This window comes from Palaemon carinicauda, chromosome 4 (assembly GCF_036898095.1).
Source record: "Palaemon carinicauda isolate YSFRI2023 chromosome 4, ASM3689809v2, whole genome shotgun sequence".
In the NCBI taxonomy this organism is placed as follows: Eukaryota; Metazoa; Arthropoda; class Malacostraca; order Decapoda; family Palaemonidae; genus Palaemon; species Palaemon carinicauda.
In genome coordinates, this window is record NC_090728.1 from 30260615 (window position 1) to 30282894 (window position 22280).

The 22280-nt window shown below is 42.8% G+C and overlaps 1 protein-coding gene across 2 annotated transcripts in view; it reads left to right on the plus strand.

Moving 5' to 3' along the window:
* The window catches only part of LOC137639853 (BCAS3 microtubule associated cell migration factor-like), a 251753-nt gene that overhangs the window by 43719 nt on the left and 185754 nt on the right, over positions 1-22280 (plus strand). For both annotated transcript variants that reach the window (XM_068372110.1, XM_068372111.1), the window contains exons 3-4: positions 15780-15953; positions 16958-17173. In XM_068372110.1, coding sequence (XP_068228211.1) covers positions 15780-15953; positions 16958-17173 — 390 coding nt within the window. The remainder of the gene's footprint in view (positions 1-15779; positions 15954-16957; positions 17174-22280) is intronic.

Here is a 22280-nt window from a genome sequence, read left to right on the forward strand (position 1 = left end):
TGTTTACGTTGATTACTGAGGTAGAAAGTAAAAAATAAATTTTCTTCTGTCTCATCATATTATTATTTTCAACTGAAAATGTTAAAATACAAATAAAAACTTTAACCTGTAATATGTTATGTTTTAGCTTATTCATCGTAAAAAATCTTTAGTAGATATATCATTACTTGTGTGCTTGCTAATCAAGTTTTTCAGTCTACCGGGAATTTCCTTTGTCTTTCTTTTGACAGTTAATTGCTGCCCACTAATATATGCAATTAGATTGCTTCTGAAGTGCTTTTTTTTTTTTTTAATTCCTTGAAAAAAGCACCATACGGTTGGATGAGCAGTGTCATACATTCCCTGAATAGCACGATGCCATCCCTCTAACTTGTTATTTGTCCTTGTTCTGTCGTTTTGCGTTCTTTCCTGAACGTAATACAATTTGATGGGAAATAAGGGTATTCTTCTTCCTCTTCTTTGTCGTCTACCAATGTATGTGTCTTCGAAATAGTCATATAATATTTGCATTTCTTCATCCAATTGTAGACGTTCGAGGTCTTCATTTAGCTCTTCGAATGCATCTGTCACTTCATCTGGATTTAGAAACACCAAAGCATCCAGCATCTTGCAATAAAGACGGCAGTTGGCATCAGATAGATATATAGCTATTTGATAATCCTGTGATTTGTATTCTTCTCCATATTGACTGTGATAGATGAAGAAGCATCCATTTATGTTTGCATCAGGATACTCTGTCATGAAAGCATTGATAGCAGACTTTTCAAATTCTAAGGTTACGTTTTCAGGGTCACAGTCTGGGCGTTTGTCTTTCAAAATCTGAAATACTTGTTCAAACGTTGACTGAGCCTTATCAGGCATCATAACATAAACACAGGGAAAAAGAAAGTTTTTTCTCTAACAACATGGATCGTATATAATTGATAAAATATTCTAGGAACGACTTTGAAAGTGCCATCACACATCCATATTTTTGAATTAGCAAGTTGATCGAGCATATGCTGGCTTGCAAATGGGATTATTCGTTTTGAGTCGCTTGTTACATCATTCAGTAAGAAGGTTCAGGAAAATGGCCTTCAACCTTACGTCTTCGTTGAATACGTTTTTGGAGCGCTCTTTTTTTAGTGACATTAGCCATTGCTTCGTCATCCAGCTCTTGTACTACAGCAGCAATAACTCTTCGTGGTGGTGCACTGCAATTTGAAGCCTGCTCATTCATTTTCCCTAAAGCAATTCTAACACTTTTCCTCGTGGGATCTGGGGCATGATTATGTTCTTGTCCAATTTTTACTTCACACTTTTCATGGTAGTTCGGCGCAATTTTCAGTGTTCCTCTACAATCCTTCATTACACATCTCCAGTTCTGGCTGGTTTTGTTCGTTGTATTTTTTCGGTACAAATATCCATCGTAGCTAAGTAAATCTTTTCCTTTCTGGGACTTTATAACTTCCATGATGAAGGGTGGAATACTACTAACTTTTGTCTCCATAGATAAGAAAAAGATTAAAAGAAAAAATGAAGTAGAAATAACACTCCCTTTTCTTGAAACTAGTTATTTTGGTTAACAGCTCTTTTTGTATCAGCTCAAATGTATAACTAGCTATTTTGTCACATAAACAATTTTGGTACTAGCTATTATGGAACTACAGTAGCCATTTTGTCACACTAGCTCAATTGTACTATCTCTTTTCGACCTATCTATAATGTAGCATACTCCTGTAACCACCCCATAGGAATCGCCATCACTACTAGAACCAGAACTCTCAGAGACTTCAGAGGAAGTAGGACTATCATTCACGAGTCCTGGACTATTCAGTCTGTTACAGGATCAAGACCCTTCGGATACCAGAGAAAATGCCCCCTAAGATAAACTGGAGTTTCAAACCAGGCCTTTAACTGGATATGGTGAGCTCTTACCAGTTCACCATCAGGCAGTCTCTGCAGCTCATAGGTGACCTTATTCTCGTGTACCTTAGTAACACGGAATACCCCCTCAAACCTAGGGATGAGCTTGTTCGTCAGAAGGTGTCCCAACAGGTGCACCTTCTCAAGTACCAGAGAACCCTCTTTAAATGGTTTGTACCGAAGATGTCCTTCAGCCCATGGGTCTCTCGTTTCTGCTGACAGCAACGGGATACTATCAACATAGTGAGCACCCTTCAGTATGTTCTCAGCTGGAGTACTACCAATCTCAGTGTGGTGGGAATGGTTGTAGCTGAGAACTGCTCGGGATGGTACTGGTCCCATTTCTGAGATTCCCCAGAAATCACCCTGGGTAACTCACCAATGGTATGATTCACTCGCTCCACTGCACCCTTACTAGAGGGTTTATACGGAGTTGTTTTCACATGTACAACATTGTACCGCTCCAACAACTAAGTAAATTCCTGGGAAATAAACTCAGGGCTGTTATCAGTCAATATCCGGACTGGAACCCCGGGAATAACGGAAAAACTCTGTCTTCAAGTGCCTGGCATATTGTATTGCTCTTCTTATTCCTTATGGGTACTGCCATCACCCACTTGGAATAATGGTCGACTACCATCAGACATCCAATAAAACCAGTACTGGTTTTTGGGAGACTCGCAAGGTGCATAGCAACCAATTCAAAGGGAGAAGAGGTCACTATTTTCAAGGTCGGCGGCGCAACCACCTCCCTTGAGACCTTACAAGTCTGACATTCCCAACATGTCTGGCACATATCTCTGATTACATTAATCAAAGATCTGTGCTAGACGAGTCAACGGAGCATTCCAATCATTTTTCCAATCCCCTAGTGAGCATTCTGGAGGTGTGTCTCGGCAACTAGGTCAATCAGGACAATGAAGGTGACTACTGGGATAACTGAGCCGTCTGGGTTCCGCTTCACTAGCAAACCCTGGTGTACTTCCAGGTCCGACCAACATCTCCTATAGGGCAGATAGAATCGAGGAACCCGAGATACAGGAACCCTGGAGTAGATCATCTTGATGACAGTTTGGATCTGTCGATGATCTCCTTGGATCTTGGAAACCTGACTAAAAGACAGAAGAGCATTTCCGGAGAACACTCCCTGATCAGGTTCAGGGTCAGTTATCTTCATAACAGTGGTCTCGGTATGCAGGGAGAAGACTGAGAGTACCTTGGGAGACAACTGAAGAACAGTAGTATGGTCATACACCAACTGTTCTCGAGGTGAATCCAGTATCAGGTAGGCTGCGTCCAGTATATTCCTACCAAGAACAAAACAAATTTTATGTCATTGGCAGCTACCACCGCATAGTTAGATAGCGGTAGACTCCACCCGGAAGGACGCTACTTCTAACTGGACATAGCCTAGTATGTTGGTGCAAGAACCAGTCAACCCCTCTAGTTGTTCCCCTGACAGTACCTGGTACTCTATGCCAAGTTGGCTCAGTACAGACTCACTTACAAGACAAACCTGTGCTCCTGTATCAAAAAGAGCTCAAAATAAGGTCTCCTGCATCATTACTATACCTACTGCCGAGTGTTGAGACACATGGGTACAACTGGACTGATGAGGTGCCTTTCCTGTCACGTACTGGATTATAGGACAATCCTCCGGTGCTTCCTGATCATCAGTGACCAAGCCCTCAGCGTCAGGCACACAAAATTTTACCTCCACCTTATGGCCCAGAATCACGTCAGTTGGAGGGACGTAACTGCGGAGCTCGATCAGAGGGTTGAAATGCACTCTAGACAGACACTGAAGATGCACACACTGAGGCTCAGTTACGGATGGATCACGATAGACTACGGGACAAGGGGGACCCCAATGTACCCAGATTTCCAAGTTCAATAGCTTAGATGCTGCCAAGAGCAACTCCAGAGCTGGGACTGTACCTGGAAAATGCATTACCTTGATCCTGTTCCTGCTAGTGTTGTCCAGTTTGAAGCCTAGACGACCGTCGTCTTTCAGAAACTGCTGAACTAAGGCAACCCGGAGCTTGGCTCTCTTCAGCTGAGAGTCGGGTGCGACACCTGACCCTTTTGTCCAGCAGTTCACGACTAGCTCCAAAGATTCTATGAGAGAATATGGATCACCACGAACCTCCTTATACAAGGCCAGTCCAGTAGACAACTTGGGAGTGCTGGGTTCTGTAGCAAACAAATAGTCAGTTAATGTGGGCCAGTGGGATAACCAGTCAGCTGTGGCATTCTGATCCCCTGGACAGTAATTAACAATAAAGTTAAATTCGGACAGGTCCTCCAGTGTCCATGCTAGATGACTGTCCACCATCTTCATGTCATGAAGGTACATCAGGGGACGATGATCAGAATGAATCACGAAGAACTGACCATAGAGGAAGGCCCTGAAGGTTTTCACCCCCCTTCGCAGAGCAGCCAACTCACGCTCAATGGTAAAATAACGGGTCTCGCAGTCAAGGAAAGTCATGGAGTCGTACGCTATCACCCGACGCTCCCCTGGATGCTCCAAGGATTTTTGACACGGACAAGCACCAGCACCCTCATTCGAAGTGTCAACAAACAACTCCAAGGGTTTAGCATCAGCGGAGTAGTCAGGGTATGACAACATAATGTCCTCCTTGATCAGTTCCTTCAAGTGCACAAATGCACCGCAGATAATGGTTTGGCTATCTGTGAGCACATGGGAATAAACTTCCGTTGGAAGTTTACCAGTCCCAGGAATCCCCGTAGCTCATGCACAGTGGTTGGCGTAGGGAAGTCCTCCACTTTCTAGATGTATTTTGGTAGCTTACGCATACCACAATGTCCAACCAGAGGACCAAGATACTGTACTGGACCTCGGCTTGAACCTAAGAACACTTAACGAGTTTTATCTCGAGTCCGTGCTTCTGGGTCAGGATGCCTGAAAACTTTAAATCAATCAATCAATCAATCCGTGCTTCTGGAGAGTAGCCAAAACTCGTTCTACCAGTTTCAGGTGTTCCTCGAATGAAGACCCAAGTATGAAGATGTCATCAGTGTAGACAACCACCTTGGCTTTCGGGAACTCTTGGAGAATACTCTGCATTTCTCTCTGGAAGACTGCAGGTGCAATTTTCAGTCCAAACAATAAGCGTCTGAACTGCCAGTGTCCAATGGCGGTAGAGAAAGCCGTGTATTCTTTACTGTCCTCTGCCAACGCTAGCTGGTAGTATCCACGAACCAGGTCAAGGGTTGGAAATATTTGACTCCTTGAAGTCCAAATACGGAATCGGCCATGTTAGGCATTGGGAACTTATCAGAGACAGTCACCTTATTCAGTCTACGGTAGTCCACACACAACCTTATACTATTGTCCTTTTTTCGGACTGGAACAATTGGTGAAGACCAAGGAGAGATGCTGGGTTCAATGATGCCCAGTTCATGCAACTCCTTGCACTGTTCCTCGATGGCGTCAGCGACGGGTTTGGCAAACTGTCAAACTCTCTGATAAATGGGCGTCTCGTCATACAGGTGGATGTGTATTGGTGTGCTCGAGCACTCTCCCACATCATCATCACCAGTTCTGATGTCTGGAAAATGATGTCGAAGCATTTGACAAAACTGATCCTTCTGAGAAGAGTCCAGTTCGTCGGAGATAGAAAGATTGTCTATTTCTTCCAATACGTTCGGTTCATGAATCAGGTCACACACTTGTGCTATCAGTCAGTATAGAGAAGCATCCACCATTGCCATGGTGAGCACCTTCCCCAAGAGATCTCCCTTCTTGGTCTTGGCAGTTTCTTCAGATGAACCCTTTATTAAAACTGAGGCTCTTCCATCTTTCAGTTCGAGGATGCCAGGCATTGCAGTAACTTTCCTTGACAGACCGGGTGTTATGATGTTGGCATCATAATACATTTCCGGCCAACAGTTGGTCGGACATGCAGGGCACCTAAAAGAGGTGTCAAGGCCCTTAAGAAAGTTTACAGTAACTGGAACAAGTACTGGCTTAATACTGGCAATCCTTATTGAATCGGCTGCATGGACCTCAAGTGCGTAAAGCACTTGCTGACAACAGGCTCCACGTATCGGGAAATAATACTCCCAAAGAGGCTCTTGGGGAGTACTGCCAACGCTCAGCCGATTTCGGGCTCCTTCAACTATCATCTCATTTGCTCTCAAGAACTGGTAACCAATCAGCCATAGTCCCTGAAGGCACTACATAGAACACACTCTGGGCGAATGTCATTCCATGCAGTATAGGGGTCAACAGTACAGTACCTAAGGTCTTAGGTCGTGTTTGCCCTAAACCCTTCAGACCAATGGTGTTGGGTACCATCTGCAGCTGGTAATCCTGTACTACTCTCGATGACAGGAGGTTGACCTCGGCTCCGGAGTCAATGAGAGCATCCAACGCTCCCGATGGAAAATCAGACATGATCACTGGGACAACCTTGAGTGGTACAGGAGCCAACTGTGGCAGGTTAATCCTACGAAGGGTTTTCAATACAGCCTCAGTTCCTGCTTTCTCCCTGGAGGAGTCAGTTGGAGAAGCTCCCAGGGCTGCGGGCATTAGCTGTGTTCTGGACAGGTGATCTACTTATAAGCGGAGCCTGCCGTCCACACTGTGCAACATGATGGTTGGACGAACCACAGCGTAGGCACAGGTTGAGGTGTCTGCGACACTATCATCCATAAATTAATCCTTCTTCTTCTCCTCCACAGTCCGAGAAAGAGCACTGGACTCGCTCCCACTTCGGGTCTCCCGGCTACTGGTCGATCCAGAATAGGACGACGGGGCCGGAGTAGCACTCACCGGTACTGCTCTCCACCTTGAAGGAGTCTGGACAGAAGTGGTCTCCCTCCCAGGGCTGCGGGCATTAGCTGTGTTCTGGACAGGTGATCTACTTATAAGCGGAGCCTGCCGTCCACACTGTGCAACATGATGGTTGGACGAACCACAGCGTAGGCACAGGTTGAGGTGTCTGCGACACTATCGTCCATAAGTGCCCTGATTTTCGTCACCATGCACAGCACCTCCTCTGAAATTGAGGAGACCTATCCGGGTTGCGCGATGGCGGCAGGCGTACTTCCACAGGGGCAGGTTTGGGGACAGGTCGAGGAGGAGTGCGTAAATATTCTGTCAGGTCTAGGTGAACGGCTGGGGGCAGCCATGGCAGCCCTGTCAGCATACGAGATGTGCCATGACTGTCCCACACGACTGGCGGCCAAATCCTCTGCCTTCTGGCTTCACTGACGGGATGCCTCATCGAGAACACTCAACAGGTGTAAAACATCCTGCCAAGTGGCCTGACGGCCAGCGGAGACATTAATGGTGGCCAGAGACTGTTCCAGCCAACTCGCAGCTCGGCTCGGAACAGTTCTTAGGAGCTTCCGCCTAAGCTCCTTCCAGTCCAAACTACGGCGAGGATGGGCCGACCTGTACAGGGAGGCCAACTGGACGGCGTATATCTTCAGCAATTCGCCCTCGCCACAGGTGGCACTGCTGAACCCTGCCTTCTTACCCGCATCACGCCTCTCTCAGGCTTCTCGGCACCAGTCGAGGAGGCGTTCCTTCATGGCGGGGTATGAGATCTCGGGCCCCCCCCCCCCCCCCCATGGCTGAGAATGCCTCTGGGATTTCTCCCTTTAGAAATTTTCCTAGGTCAACAGTCCACCAGCCAGAGCTTCCTGCGGTATATTTACTTGCACAGTAGGCCTCAAAATCCCTCATGAATCGGGCAAAACTCTAGCTAGTTTCCAGCTGGAAGATTCCAGGCTTGGGGTTCCTCCTGGAGTCAAGGACCTTAAGCAGATCAGACAGACTGCATTCTGTCTGAAGGGACTGGACGTGGTCGGTGGAGACAGTGTCTTCTGAGCCGACACTGAGACAGGAGCTGGAAGAGTCACCAGAATCTTCGTTGGTGGACTCCTTGGTCATAGTCATTTTGGGTATGGCTGGTCTGGTGGTGACCTTGGCCTGGCGCCTGTGCTTTGGGATGGCCCCTGTCTTGGCAAGAATTGCCACAGCGGTAGCTGTTGGAGCCTTTTCTGGCCTACTGGCTTCAGCCGGATTGTCCAGGAACTGCTCCCCTAGTCTACTGGCTGCAGGCTCTGGTGGACTAACGGGGTTAGTTGCCGGAACAGGCGAGGATACAAGCGGTCTACTTAGAGCAGGAGTCTCCCAGAAGCCTGGTACAGGGGGGAATAACGCTGTAAACCCTGGAGGGGGCTGGAGACCTCCAACCACTGGCTCTGCTCCAGTACTGGAATTGTCAAACCATTGATGTTTGGCCAAGCTGGGGATGTAGAAGGAGCACTGGTGGTTATTGTGGTCGTGACCCAAGTGGCAATGTGGCACGTTGGTGACGGCTCAATGTTCTTCAGGGCTGCCACTTGAAGTGTCAGGGACCGGACCCGAGTTGCCAGGTCACTGACAATCCTGCCCAGACTCTCCACATCCCAGCTCAGGCTCTTCTTAGCCTTTCGGCGCTTACTTGATGATAATGCCATACCTACTAAAGGTTGGTGTTTCCCGGGTCTGGGCACCAAAAATTATGTAGTGGGTTGCGGACTGTGGCCAGAGGTAGCACCCAAACTGCACAGTGTCCGAACGCTGACCACAACCCAACGTTCACTACACAACAAATATACTGTACAACGGTGGAATACCCAAAAACCTAAGTAGCAGGTCAAGAGAACGGAACACTGGGCACCTCCCCTTGATTTATACTGGGCAAGGGGACTTCCTTTTTATCTTTCCTTGCCTTGGGCTTGCTGAATAAACGCGTAAGATGATCGTTGATTCATTTCTGAGAAGTTAGCAGCATTTATATATATAGCTGTATATTCTTTAGGTAAGATGGTTTCAAACTTGGGAAAAAAATGTCAGAACATTAGGTGAAAGGGAAAGAATTTTTTATACTGACAACAGGACACAATGTGGGAAGGAAAAATTATGATAAATGACTTATTAGCACTACGGGAGAAGGGAAACATTCACGCAGAGGGGTTCAGGATTCCTAAACTGCCTTCTAAGGCGCACCCACCTATCACAGTGACTCCTTGTAGGGAACCTTCGGTCCCTTTCCCTTCAGGGGATCTGTCTGACAGTGCATCCGCCACCCAGCAGCCCTCCTGCGCTCCAACATGTACGCCCTTCATCGCCAGTGCTCTCCCGCGCTCCAACCAGCGCGCCAACAAATACCTGCGCGCCAACAAATACCTGCGCGCCATCACACTCCAGCACACAAGTCTGTAGGTAAGACGACAACCAGTGCTCGCCCGAACATTCGCGCTCACCTGTGCGCCAACTATCTCTCGTGCGCGCACACAGAGATGCGCGCGCCATCTCTCTCCTACGGACGTGCACCAACATTCGCCCGCGCACACCATCTCTCTCCTACGGCTGCGCGCGAGCGCCAATATTATCCCATGCGCGAGCACCAATATTCTCCCTCGCGCGAGCGCCAATATTTTCCTGCGCGAGCACGCGCACTAACAGGCACGAGCACGCGCACTAACAGGCACGAGCACGCGCACTAACAGGCACGAGCATGCGCACTAACAGGCACGAGCACAGATGCATCATCCGGCAAGGTCGCCATCGCCTCATTCCCCTCTCCGCAAACGCATACCAGCGCGGACTGCGGGAGAAGGGAAACACATTCACGCAGAGGGGTTCAGGATCCCTAAACTGCCTTCTAAGGCGGACCCACCTTCAGCCCCTTTCCCTTCAGGGGATCTGTATGACAGTACATCCGTCACCCAGCAGCCCTGGTTCAGTGCCTTGGTCAGAGCCATAACACAGGCTTTCAAGCCTGTCCTGTCTGATAGCTCATTAGAGCGACCTATTGCTCTAGACCTAAGGCACGGAACCATGGCTTCCTCTACCCGTTTGAAGGGAAAAAGAGGAGTTTCTGACGTGGTCACTTCCCCGAGGACAAGCTGACTCCATGCAGACCATCGAGACGAGTTCCTCCTGTTTCTCAGAAAGGTTCTCCATCCCTGTTGGACGAAGACCTTCCGTCACCAAGGGAACCATGAGAGGAGAGACACTCTTCCATCGCACCAATGGAGGAAACCTTTCTACGTGGAGAGTTCCCCGCAATCTGAGAACAGGAGGGACATGCCCCATAAGTCATCAATGTTGGAGTCTTACTTCCTTCCTCAGAAGGAATCCAAAGACTCCAAAACACTGCCAAAGTCCTTCACTAGGGCTAGAATGGAGACAGCCAGCCACTCGGGGAATGTCCGTGACTCACCTCAAGAAGAGCCTTTGGAGATAGAAGGAGACTTCGCTGCAAGTCCTACAGCAGGAGGACACCAACAAGAGTCAGAACATACATTCTGGCAGGTTCTGACCCAGAGATACCCACTCGAGAGGGTAAAGACACAGTCTTAGACCACGTCTTTGGTACTCAGAAACCCTCAAAGACCAGTGCAGCCCTGCCCTGGTCTCAAGGGGTGAACAGTACTAGGGACAATTTGGAAACTACTAGATGCAGTGTCTGAGAGGTTCCACCAGAAGGTCCCTAACGTCGAGATAAACAGGCTCAGACATTCCTCCCTAGAGTGTCCCATCTGTTTGAGCCTAAGGATGTGGAACTTGCTGAGAAGTGGAGGAAGTCTCCTCAAGACTCCTTCCTCCATAGGGCTTTAACATCTAAGCCCTATAAACCTCCAGCACCCCAGCAGTCCCGTCCAACCAAGACCACAATGACGACGTAAACAGCAGCGAAGACAGTGGTGTCTAAGCCCTTTCTTGTCAAAGACAGGAAAGGCAAAAAGTCCTCTAGGGGAGGAAAAAATCCTAGAGGGAGCAACCGAGCCCGCAAACGCTAGGATAGGCAGTCCCCCTGCGTTACCACCAGTGGGGGATGCCTACAAAGTTGCTCACACAGGTGGAAGCAACTCTGGGCCGATTCCTGGACAATCTCCGTGATCCGTCTAGGATATTGCGTCCCGTTCATAACATCTCTGCCTCCCCTGACCAGGAATCCAGTGTCATTGAACTCCCTTGCCATGGGATCGGCAAGGGGGCAAGCCCTTCGGGCAGAACTCCAGAGTCTGTTGAAGAAGGTCACTCTCCAAGAGGTCCTCGATGGATCCCCAGGCTTCTTCTGTCGACTTTCTTGTAAGAAAGGTGTCTGGAGGCTGGAGACCAGTCATCGACCTCTCAGCCCTGAACAGGTTTGTCAAACAAACTCCGTTCAGCATGGAGATGGCAGACATGGTCAGACTAGCAGTAAAACCGCAAGGCTTCATGTGTACTCTGGACCTAAAGGACGTATACTTTCAGATCCAAATCCATCCGTCTTCAAGGAAGTACTTAAGATTCAGCCTAGACAACAGAAAGTACCAGTTCAAGGTGCTGTGCTTCGGTCTTTCCACAGCACCACAAGTCTTCACCAGAGTGTTTACCCTAGTGTCATCTTGGGCACACAGGATTAGCATCCATCTCCTCTATTATCTGGATGACTGGCTAATCCTAGCAGATGCATTGTTAACCCTTCTTTAACATCGAGACAAACTTCTGAGACTTTATCAGGATCTGGGGATCATGGTAAATCTCGAGAAGTCCTACTCAGAGACTGGTATACTTAGGCATGATCATAGACACCAATCTCAATAAAGCCTTCCCATCAGATGACAGGATAATAAGACTGAGAAAGGTCGTAAGATCTTTTCTCAGACGAGAAGAGCTTCCAGACCAATCGTGGTTACGTCTCCTTGGTCACCTTTCATCGCTAGCCCGTCTAGTTCCCATTGGTCGCCTCAGGATGAGATCCATCCAGTGGCGACTCAAGTCCCGGTGAAATGTAGCTCACGACTCCCCGGACATCCAGATCCCCATGGGACCTGTGGAACTGGCAGACTGACAGTGGTGGGTTACAGACGAGAATCTAAATGATGCTGTTCTCAGACGGTTAAAAATAAGGGTGGGGCGGCCCACGTCAGAAAAGTACCTCCACATAAATCTCCTAGAGATGAAGGCCGTCTTTCTGGTCCTTCAACAGTTCAAACAGTTCCTGGCAAGCCACTCAGTGGTGGTGATGAGCAACAACACCACGGTAGTGGCCTACATCAACAAGCAAGGAGGTACTTTTTAGCAGCAACTATCCCATCTAGCAGTAGAGATTCTGAGATGGGCCGAAATCCACTTGATACCACTATTGGCACGCTTCATTCCTGGCAAAAGGAATGTTCTTACCAACAACCTGATCAGAGCATCTCAGATAGTAGTACCGAGTGGTCTTTGGATCATCTAGTAGTCAAGAAAGTCCTGGCTTTGTGGGGTTGTCCGACTGTGGACCTCTTCACAATGGCCATGAACTTCAGGCTCCCGCTGTATTCTTCCCCAGTCCCAGACCCCAAGGCTCTCTGGCAAAATGCTTTCCAACAATGGTGGGACAACATCGACGTTTATGCTTTTCCCCCCGTTCTGTCTGATGAAGAGGCTACTCAACAAGATCAGAACATCGGTCAATCTTTCAATGACCCTCATAGCTCCGCTATGGCATCAAGCAGAATGGTTTCCGGACCTTCTGCAACTCCTAACGGAGCCTCCAAGAGAACTCCCTCCATGGCACAATCTACTCAAACAACCACATGCCAACATCTTCCAAAAAGACGTAGCTTCATTACGACTTCACGCCTGGAGGCTATCAAGCGTCTCCTCTCTGAGAGAGGATTTTCGCAACAACTTCCGATCAGGATGTCTGGATACCTGCGTAAGTCATCAGCAGCAGTCTACCAGGCAAAGTGGAAAGTCTTCTGTGGTTGGTGTCGTGGAAGGGGTATCTCTCCACTCGATGCCACTGTTCCAGCAATAGCGGAGTTCCTCGTGTATTTGCGTGAAGAAATGCGCCTATCAGTCTTGGCAGTGAAAGGCTATCGCTCAGCCTTAAGCCTCGCTTTCAGACTGAAAGGAATGAACATTTCTTCATCGCTAAAACTTTCTTTACTCATATGGAGTAACATTCAAATTTGTCCCTAAGTTTATTGCTAAGACTCAGAATCCGGGGGTAGCGGATCCTCGGTTCGATTCCTTCCAGATTTCGAGTCTCCGTTCTGTAACAGATGACCCAGACCATCTCCTACTGTGCCCAGTAAGGAGGTTGAGGCTATATCTCAAAAGAACGGCTGCAGTCCGTCCTCAGGTGCAAGCGTTGTTTGTTAGCACAAGGAGGACTAAGAGGAGGGTCACCAAGAATACCATCTCGGCATGGATTCATAGGGTGATTCATCTGTCCCTCTATCCAGACCCTCCTCCGTCACGTCGCCCTAGAGCACATGATGTCAGGGGCGTAGCTACGTCCCTGGCCTTCAAAAAGAATTTCTCAGTGACACAGGTTCTTCAAGCCAGGGTGTGGAAGCGCCAGACGACCTTCACAGCCCACTACCTGCAAGACGTGACCCACAGGAGGCTCGATACGTTCTCTATCGGCCCTGTGGTGGCTGCACAACAGCTGGTTTAAAACCTCAGGCTCCTTATTGAACAAGTAGCAGAAGGTTGAGGGCATTGTTACCCAGTCTTAGTCTGCATGAATGAAAAGGTTTATCTGGCCCTTATTCTTTTCATCATCTTCCCCTCTCTCTGGGAAAGCAGCATCATGGGTACTATGCGCAGCTGACCTCAAACCACTGCAGGTAAACCATGTTTCCTTGTGTTCCTAGTATTAAGCTAATACTGTCACGTCCCCATACCCTGACGAGGTGGTATTGGGAGAGTCCTAGCCTAAAGTTTCCATCTAAAAGACTACAGGTCAACTTCCTAGGACCAGTCACACTTTATTATACCTTCACACAGCTTGCGTAGGCCGCAGTCCTTGCATAGCAAGGTTCTAGCCAGGTGCAGGGACTCCTTATTTTTGAGTGCTGACACACTCAAATAATGAGCCCCTGGGCAAAGCCAAAAAGCCAGTACTGGCTGGGACGTCCACCCCTCCTAATGGGTGAGTCACCCCTATTAAATAGCATGGTTTTTATGTCAGTTACGGAACAAATGACAAATTCGTAGATAATTTGTATTTTTCCTAACTACCTGTATACAAACCTTAGCTATTTAATCAAACTTGCCCGCCAGCCCTATCCCCCTTGAAGTCCTACCTCCAAGCAAAGTGAGCTCAAGTCCTACCCTCCCCGACCCCCCGCTAACTAGCGGTGGGGTAGTAAACTCTCGTTAAAATTCTAATGGCTCGTCATTTCAGCTACGCCGAAAGTAATACCCCTATTAAATAGCTAAGGTTTGTATAGTTAGGAAAAATACAAATTATCTACGAATTTGTAATTTTTCGTTTCGCTCAAAATCCGTTGTTTCGCCACATACTAAAACAGATAGAATTTCGTAGGCCATATTCAAAAGGTAGGCCACATACTAAACCGGACAAAACCAAAATAAAAACACTTGTTAATTGCTGTTGTTTAAATATTCTTTAAGTTTATAATAGAAGAGTACAAAAAGGATTAAATGAAGGTTAGTTAACATAAGAATACCAGGATTATTTGTATAAGTTTATATTGCGTGCAGTATTTAATTGGGACTTTTTAAGGATAAATTTTTTTTTTATATTATTACTATATATGTATGTATTGTAATGCACCTCTGAGTGAGAGAAAAAAACTGTATTTATATGATAATAATACAGTACAGTAATAGCTATAAACTAAATGTATGAAAAATATTACATACTGTAACCTGCTGATGTAATACAGTACTGTATTCATTATGGAGATGTTTTGAATAAGTTAGGAAATTTTTAGAAACGATACCCTTTGTTATTTGTATATTTGCATATACTGTATTCTTGAAACATTAGCGGCAGCTTGAGATCAGCTGGTCACAACCAAAAGTAAAAAGTTAGCAATGGTTGAGTGTTAAAATGCACCCGATATAAAAAGAAATAAAAAATTTTCTAATATAACACTTAATCTTTTTGAAAATGATGATTTTTTTAGAAGAATGATGTCTGACTAAACTAGTGACAAAATCGCAAAGCTGCGTTTTAAGCCTTAGCCTACGATGGAACATAGATTTTTGCAAAGTAATAAGTTTATTTTGAGTTAAGTATTTAATTGATACCTTTGTTTCTTCTCTTATGCATACTGTATGTATGGCACTTCAAAGAGCGAGAGATAGTAAATAGATAGGTACTCTTTGTTATTGGTATGTGCACAAATTCTCAATACAGTTATCAGCTAGAGACCAGCTGATCATACCCATAATGTAGGTATGTGGAGTTAAATTTGTCATATTTGATTGACTTTTTTTTTTTTTTTTTTGAACAAAGATTTTTGTTGGTAAAACATGACTATAAGATTATTACGGTATCAGTGCATAGTATATCATACAGTACCTATGATAATCAAACCTAGGCCGAATTACGACCAGATCGTGTTTATGACTTGTTTATTTTATTATTAAAACCATGTGTGGTTGTAAGTCTCCGAGTACCATTACAGGTTTATACCCAGTAATTACCAGTTTTTTATCATTCTTTTTCCATTATCATAGAGTATATGTAAATTTTAAAAAAATTGTTATATTTTGTATTAATGGAAAGGTAATTTGTTCATCTAAATGATGATAAATGTTTTAGTTTTTTTGTGCCAAGTTAAGTAAATGATAAAAAAAAAAGCTGCCTGTTACTTTAGGGCCAAATTGATTGGTGAGGGTTTGTCACTCAATGGGTTATTAGTTTCTTGATATTTTCTAAGAATGGTGATCTCTACTTGTGAAATTGTGTGTCTGCAGAAGATAAGATGTTCTTGTATTTGAGAGAACCTTTCATATACAAAATACATTTGTTCATGTAGTTATAAGATATTTTGCTCAGCCTATTATATTTGCTCTTATAGTGATGAAATGTTTGTGTCCTTATCTTCAGGTTGTACCGCAAACTTACAGCAACCCTTCTCACTATGAAGGAAAAGAAACCATCAGTTGGGTGCGGTTTGATCATTGTGATATCAATGATTTGGCGCAATTTCGGGATAAGATAGAAGTTAACGGCAATTCTCCTCCACTCCTCCTGATTGTGGGTTATGCTTGTGGTGTACAGGTATGTTGATATTAAGGATGTTTATAATTCTAACATGATAAATACTAAAACTAAGTGTGAATGTTTACAGTACTGAGATCTTCACTTTATCAGTAGTAGTAGGAATGTATTACACCTATAGCACTAATTCTTATTTTGTTAATTAGATTATTTTTGAAGGTTTTATTGTATAAATAACACAACCTAGAATTGTTATATGAATAACTACTACCAGGTTTATTTGTAAATTAGATCATTTGTGGGAAGCTCGTCAATTCTTTTAAATATAACCACAAATAGAGGAGAACATTCACAATTGTATGAGAGTGGTTCTACTTGAACTTGAAAGTCTTGAAAATTATTATTGCACATGGTATAAAAGAATTGAAAAACTATATAAGGATGAAAATGAAACTAAAGTAATGCTCGTTATTCATGGGATTCTTTTATCTAAATTCAACATAAATTGCCAATTAAGAAGCTCAAAAAGTATCAGATATATGTGGTTACTATGCCTTTCTACTAGATGTTTAGTATAAGCTGAAATGTGCTTGATAATGATAGAGAGATTAGCGGGCAAAAAAAAATGAAGTGAAAGAATTTGCTTATTGTTGTTTGTTAATATGACCTGAAATTAATGACAAGATGATGATGAATATTGAGAAAACTAGGCATTTTATTGTAGGAGAAAATTTTTTATATAAGTGATAAATCTTCTAATACTAATGAATCTTAACTAGGGAAAATTAAAGTAACACTTTTAACCATATGTAAATTAACTACTTTATATACATACTGTATTATTTTTCAATAAGATAATTTTAAAGGTATGTTGGTATACAAAAAATGGAATCCGTCTAGAGCACTGTAAATTTTATTTCAAGGGATATTTCTAATATTCACATGAAAGGATTCATAGATGTTTGGAGATGTTGTACTGGTACTTACTTTTTAAGGAAGTGGATATTACTGTACTTAGCGTAACTTATGCCGAGAATAATGAAATATCTTTGTTAAAATTTCAGGTGTGGGTGATTCCTGTGAATGGAGAGGCAGTGGAGGTTTTATCTTGGAGGCAGGGTGCTGTACGGACCCTTAAAGTTCTTCCCTCTCCTACCACATCTTCTAGTGCTGTAGATATTTACTCCCTCAAAAGGCCTATCATTGCGCTTTGTGACTCGGCTGGTCCTGGCCCTCAATTTTGCTCAGTGACATTCATCTCTCTCAAGACTGGTGAACAGGTATGTGATCTTTTGGTATACTGTAGTTTGAGGGTTAAATTGTGATCAGGTGTATTTTGTAGTAGCTTAATCATTTTAAAGTGTAATCATGACTGGGCTTTGCCCATTTGTCTTTTAAGCTAGAAAAAATGCTGTTATTTGGGCTGAATTTATTTTGTGAATATTAAGAGGACTTTCCAAAATAGAAACTCGGAAAATAGATTAAATGTTGAATAATATTTTCTTTAAATGGTAGTCTTTGTAGCCCAATTGTCAGTAAAATCAAAATGTTGTGGGTCAGTTTTCTTTGATTTTTGGAGATTGGATGGTAATATCTTTTTGGAAGAATTCTAACAATTTTTTTGTCACATATAAGTTAATTTCCTCTATGATTTTTTTACTAGCACTATTAATTTGGGTGGTAGTGTATAAGTGAATCCATAGACAAGGAGGACATCATTTTTATAAGTATACAATTGATATTCTAGCTCCTTTGGTTCCAAGGCCCTTCAGAATTTGTAGTTTCGCTTATAAGTCACATCCTTTGTTGTTTAAGAATATTCTTGAAAAAAGGTAAAAATTCAATGAACTACTTCTTTATTTTGAAAATAGAACTGTAAATCTGTTTCACAGTACATAGTGCAGTGTTTCTCTTTAACCCTGGATAGGTACGCTCCTCGGACACCCCTTTAAGGGTATACTCGGACGCGCACGACCCCGGCGCCAAAAAAAATTCTTGAAAAATCAGTTTTTGCAGTAACCTCCTTTTTTCTTTTGCCAAAAAAAACTTCAATGAATGCTTAAAACAACTGTAAAGATAAATACTACTCATCTGCAGAAAAACTATTTATTATAAATATTTTAAAAAATTAAGTAGAAAAAAAAGACCTTACATAAAAATTCATAAAAAAAAGTTTATACATATATACACAAATCCTTTTAGGAATTGATTCTTGAATGTTTAGGACACATCTTGATGTATTTTGGATGAAGTCAGACCCATGGAGGTGAAGATCTGAAATGAGAAAAAAAGGGTAACCTTTTTTGGCCAAAAAAATTTGTCCAAATTTCATGAATTTTTTTGGGTACCCAAATGAAATAGGAAGTGGCTAATTTTTTTAGGGAATAAACATATGTTATCCTAAAATAGAAATATGTAAAAAATCTTCATTATTTTGTAAATTACATTTATATCAGGGGCCATATCTAAAGGTAATTTTTTGAGTACTTAGAAATTTCGTAAAAAAATACATATATTTAATATATAATATGATATTTATGCAGGTAAAAATATACCAAAATATCACAAATTCTATAGGGAATAAGAATATATATAGATAGGGCAACTTACGCTTCGGATATGTCCACAAAATGGCCGCCAACCACAATGACTCAGACTCCCTAATCTGCCACTTGAAATGTAGGAAGGGTATGTCAATTTCAAGGTGTTATTTACTAATCTAATTATTCTTGGATATGCATAAAAATTGTATGGTGGGTTGCTGGATAATTGTCGATTATTTTACGACTATAAAATTAAAATTCTGACCCAAAAAAATTTTTTTGAAGGGAAATAAAATCAAAGAAAAAAAAATGTAAAACAATATAATATTTTAGCTGAAAAAATTTGATGATATTCAATCAAAAAAGAAGTAAACAAAATTTTCCGACAAATAAACATCTAAATGAATCATTACTCTGTGATAGTTCCTTAGTACGTAGTAATTTTGAAAGAAATGGGAAAAAACGAAAAAGTGGCAATCGCAGGAAAATCGAACACACCTATATATACGCCATATCTGGCTAAAAATAAAGATAGGCATGGGTAGCCAGATCATCTAGAAACACTTTCCAACACTATAAAAATACAAGTTTTGCGACACTACTTGCCAATTCCTTACGGTAACATGACTAAGCAAAAAAATGCGAAACAAATAAAAAGGGGCACTCGCGGAAAAATGGCCAACATTCTAATATACGGCATTTCAGAAAAAAAAAAATTTCAGCCACGTACTAGGCAAACGATCAAGGCACATTTTCCGACAAATAAACATCTAAATGAATCATTACTCTGTGATAGTTCCTTAGTACGTAGTAATTTTGAAAGAAATGGGAAAAAACGAAAAAATGGCAATCACAGGAAAATCGAACACATACCTATATATACGCCATATCTGGCTAAAAAAAATATAGGCATGGGTAGCCAGATCATCTAGAAACACTTTCCAACACTATAAAAATATAAGTTTTGCGACACTACTTGCCAATTCCTTACGGTAACATGACTAAGCAAAAAAAATGCAAAACAAATAAAAAGGGGCACTCGCGGAAAAATGGCTAACATTCTAATATACGGCATTTCAGAAAAAAAAAATTCAGCCACGTGCTAGGCAAACCATCAAGGCACATTTTCCAACAAATAAACATCTAAATGAATCATTGCTCTGTGATAGTTCCTTAGTACGTAGTAATTTTGAAAGAAATGGGAAAAAACGAAAAAATGGCAATCACAGGAAAATCGAACACATACCTATATATACGCCATATCTGGCTAAAAAAAAAAGATAGGCATGGGTAGCCAGATCATCTAGAAACACTTTCCAACACTATAAAATTATAAGTTTTGCGACACTACTTGCCAATTCCTTACGGTAACATGTCTAAGCAAAAAAATGCAAAACAAATAAAAAGGGGCACTCGCGGAAAAAAGGCCATTCTAATATACGGCATCTCAGAAAAAAAAAATTTCAGCCACGTGCTAGGCAAACCATCAAGGCACATTTTCCGACAAATAAACATATAAATGAATCATTACTCTGTGATAGTTCCTTAGTACGTAGTAATTTTGAAAGAAATGGGGAAAAACGAAAAAATGGCAATCACAGGAAAATCGAACACATACCTATATATACGCCATATCTGGCTAAAAAAAAAGATAGGCATGGGTAGCCAGATCATCTAGAAACACTTTCCAACACTATAAAAATATAAGTTTTGCGACACTTCTTGCCAATTCCTTACGGTAACAGGACTAAGTAAAAAAATGAAAAACAAATAAAAAGGGGCACTCGCAGAAAAATGGCCAACATTTTATTATACGCATTTCAGAAGAAAAAAATTTCAGCCACGTGCTAGGCAAACCATCAAGGCACATTTTCCGACAAATAAACATCTAAATGAATCATTACTCTGTGATAGTTCCTTAGTACGTAGTAATTTTGAAAGAAATGGGAAAAAACGAAAAAATGGCAATCACAGGAAAATCGAACACACCTATATATACGCTATATCTGGCTAAAAAAAAGATAGGCATGGGTAGCCAGATCATCTAGAAACACTTTCCAACACTATGAAATTATAAGTTTTGTGACACTACTTGCCAATTCCTTATGGTAACATGACTAAGCAAAAAAAATGCAAAACAAATAAAAAGGGGCACTCGCGGAAAAATGGCCAACATTCTAATATACGGCATCTCGGATAAAAAAAAAGACATGCACGTGTTAGCCCAACCATCAAGGCACACTTTCTAACACATAAACATGAAAAAAAAATCAATAATATACGGCAATTCCTTACTACGTAGTAAATTTTTACAAATATTGAAAAAAAAACAGAAATTGGCAACCGCAGGTAAATACCCCATATACCAATAACTACGTCGTATCTGACAAAAACAAAGTCACGCATGGGTAGCCAGATCATCTAGACACACTTTCCAACACTAAAATAGCAAAAGTTTTACGACACTATTTGGCAATATCTTACGGAAAAATGACTTGGCAAAAAAATTAAAAAGGGGCACTCGCGGTAAAATGGTCCTCGTGGTGATGAACGACATTTTAACTAAAAAAAAAATCATGCACATGGTAGCCAAACAATCCACCAAGACTTTCCACAACTGATAACCTATACAAGTTGCCCCATTCTACGACAATTTCATAATACGTAATAACTTTGATAATTATGCAAATTACCTTAGAAGGGTAAACTCGGTCGCGCTCGACCCCGACGCGTCTCAGAAATCGGGGAAGGAGTACAGCTACAGCAATGCACATCTGGACACTACTAGAGCGTGTAGGCGAGACACCTACTGCAGGTCGATCACCCACAAATTCAGTCACGGGGGTGAGTCACGTGAGAAAAACCTTTTTTTTTTTGACGCTCGGGGTCGCGGACGACCCACCGTACCGTTCCAGGGTTAAAATCTGTACTATATTTGATTATTGCATTATAATTAGAGATTTATATATCTTATATATATACAGTATTGGTGTTGGATCAACACACTCCCCTTTTTATGAAAGTATGAAACATACTTGCAAGTGTTACTTTTGTGGCCTTTTGTTCTTTAAAATGTTCTAATATTCTACAATTTTCAATATTAATCTTACCCGGTGATCATGTAGCTGCAGCTCTGCTGCCCGACAGAAAAAACCTACGGGCGGGATACGCCAGCGATCGCTATACAGGTGGGGGTGTACAACAACAGCGCCATCTGTCGAGTAGGTACTCAGGTACTTCTTGTCAACAAAGAACCAATTTTCTCTCTGTCGTGCCACCGGCAAGACCTACTTGATACGCTGTTGTTTCTGGAGTTGATTTTCACGCTTTTTGGTGATGTATTCTCTCTAGTTATTAGCTTTCGCTGTACAGAAGTTATCATCTAGACTTTATCACTTTCATTGATTAGATTTTGGATTATTTGTTGACGACTTGGATAGATTTTGGATTTCCCCCTTTGACTAATTCAAGATGTCTGACCCTACTCAAGTCCCCAAGTACAGGCAGTGTAGCGCTAGGGACTGTTCTAGGCGTCTTCCGAAGGCCTCTATAGATCCTCACACCGTTTGTTCCAATTGTAGGGGTAAAGCCTGTCAATTGGAAGATCGATGTGAGGAATGCGCTGGGCTTTCGGAATTCGATTTTCAAGAATTCCTTAAGAATGCACGTAGGCTAGAGAAGGATAGGATCAGGAGGAGTTCGTCTCGCTCTTTTGATTTTTCCTCTCCCCATGCCCCTCAACCTATTCCTTCCCCTGTAGTGGTTACACCCGACCCTTCTACTAGCTCTCATCAACCCTCGATGGCGGATATGATGCGTGCCATTCAGGCTCTTGGTGACAGAG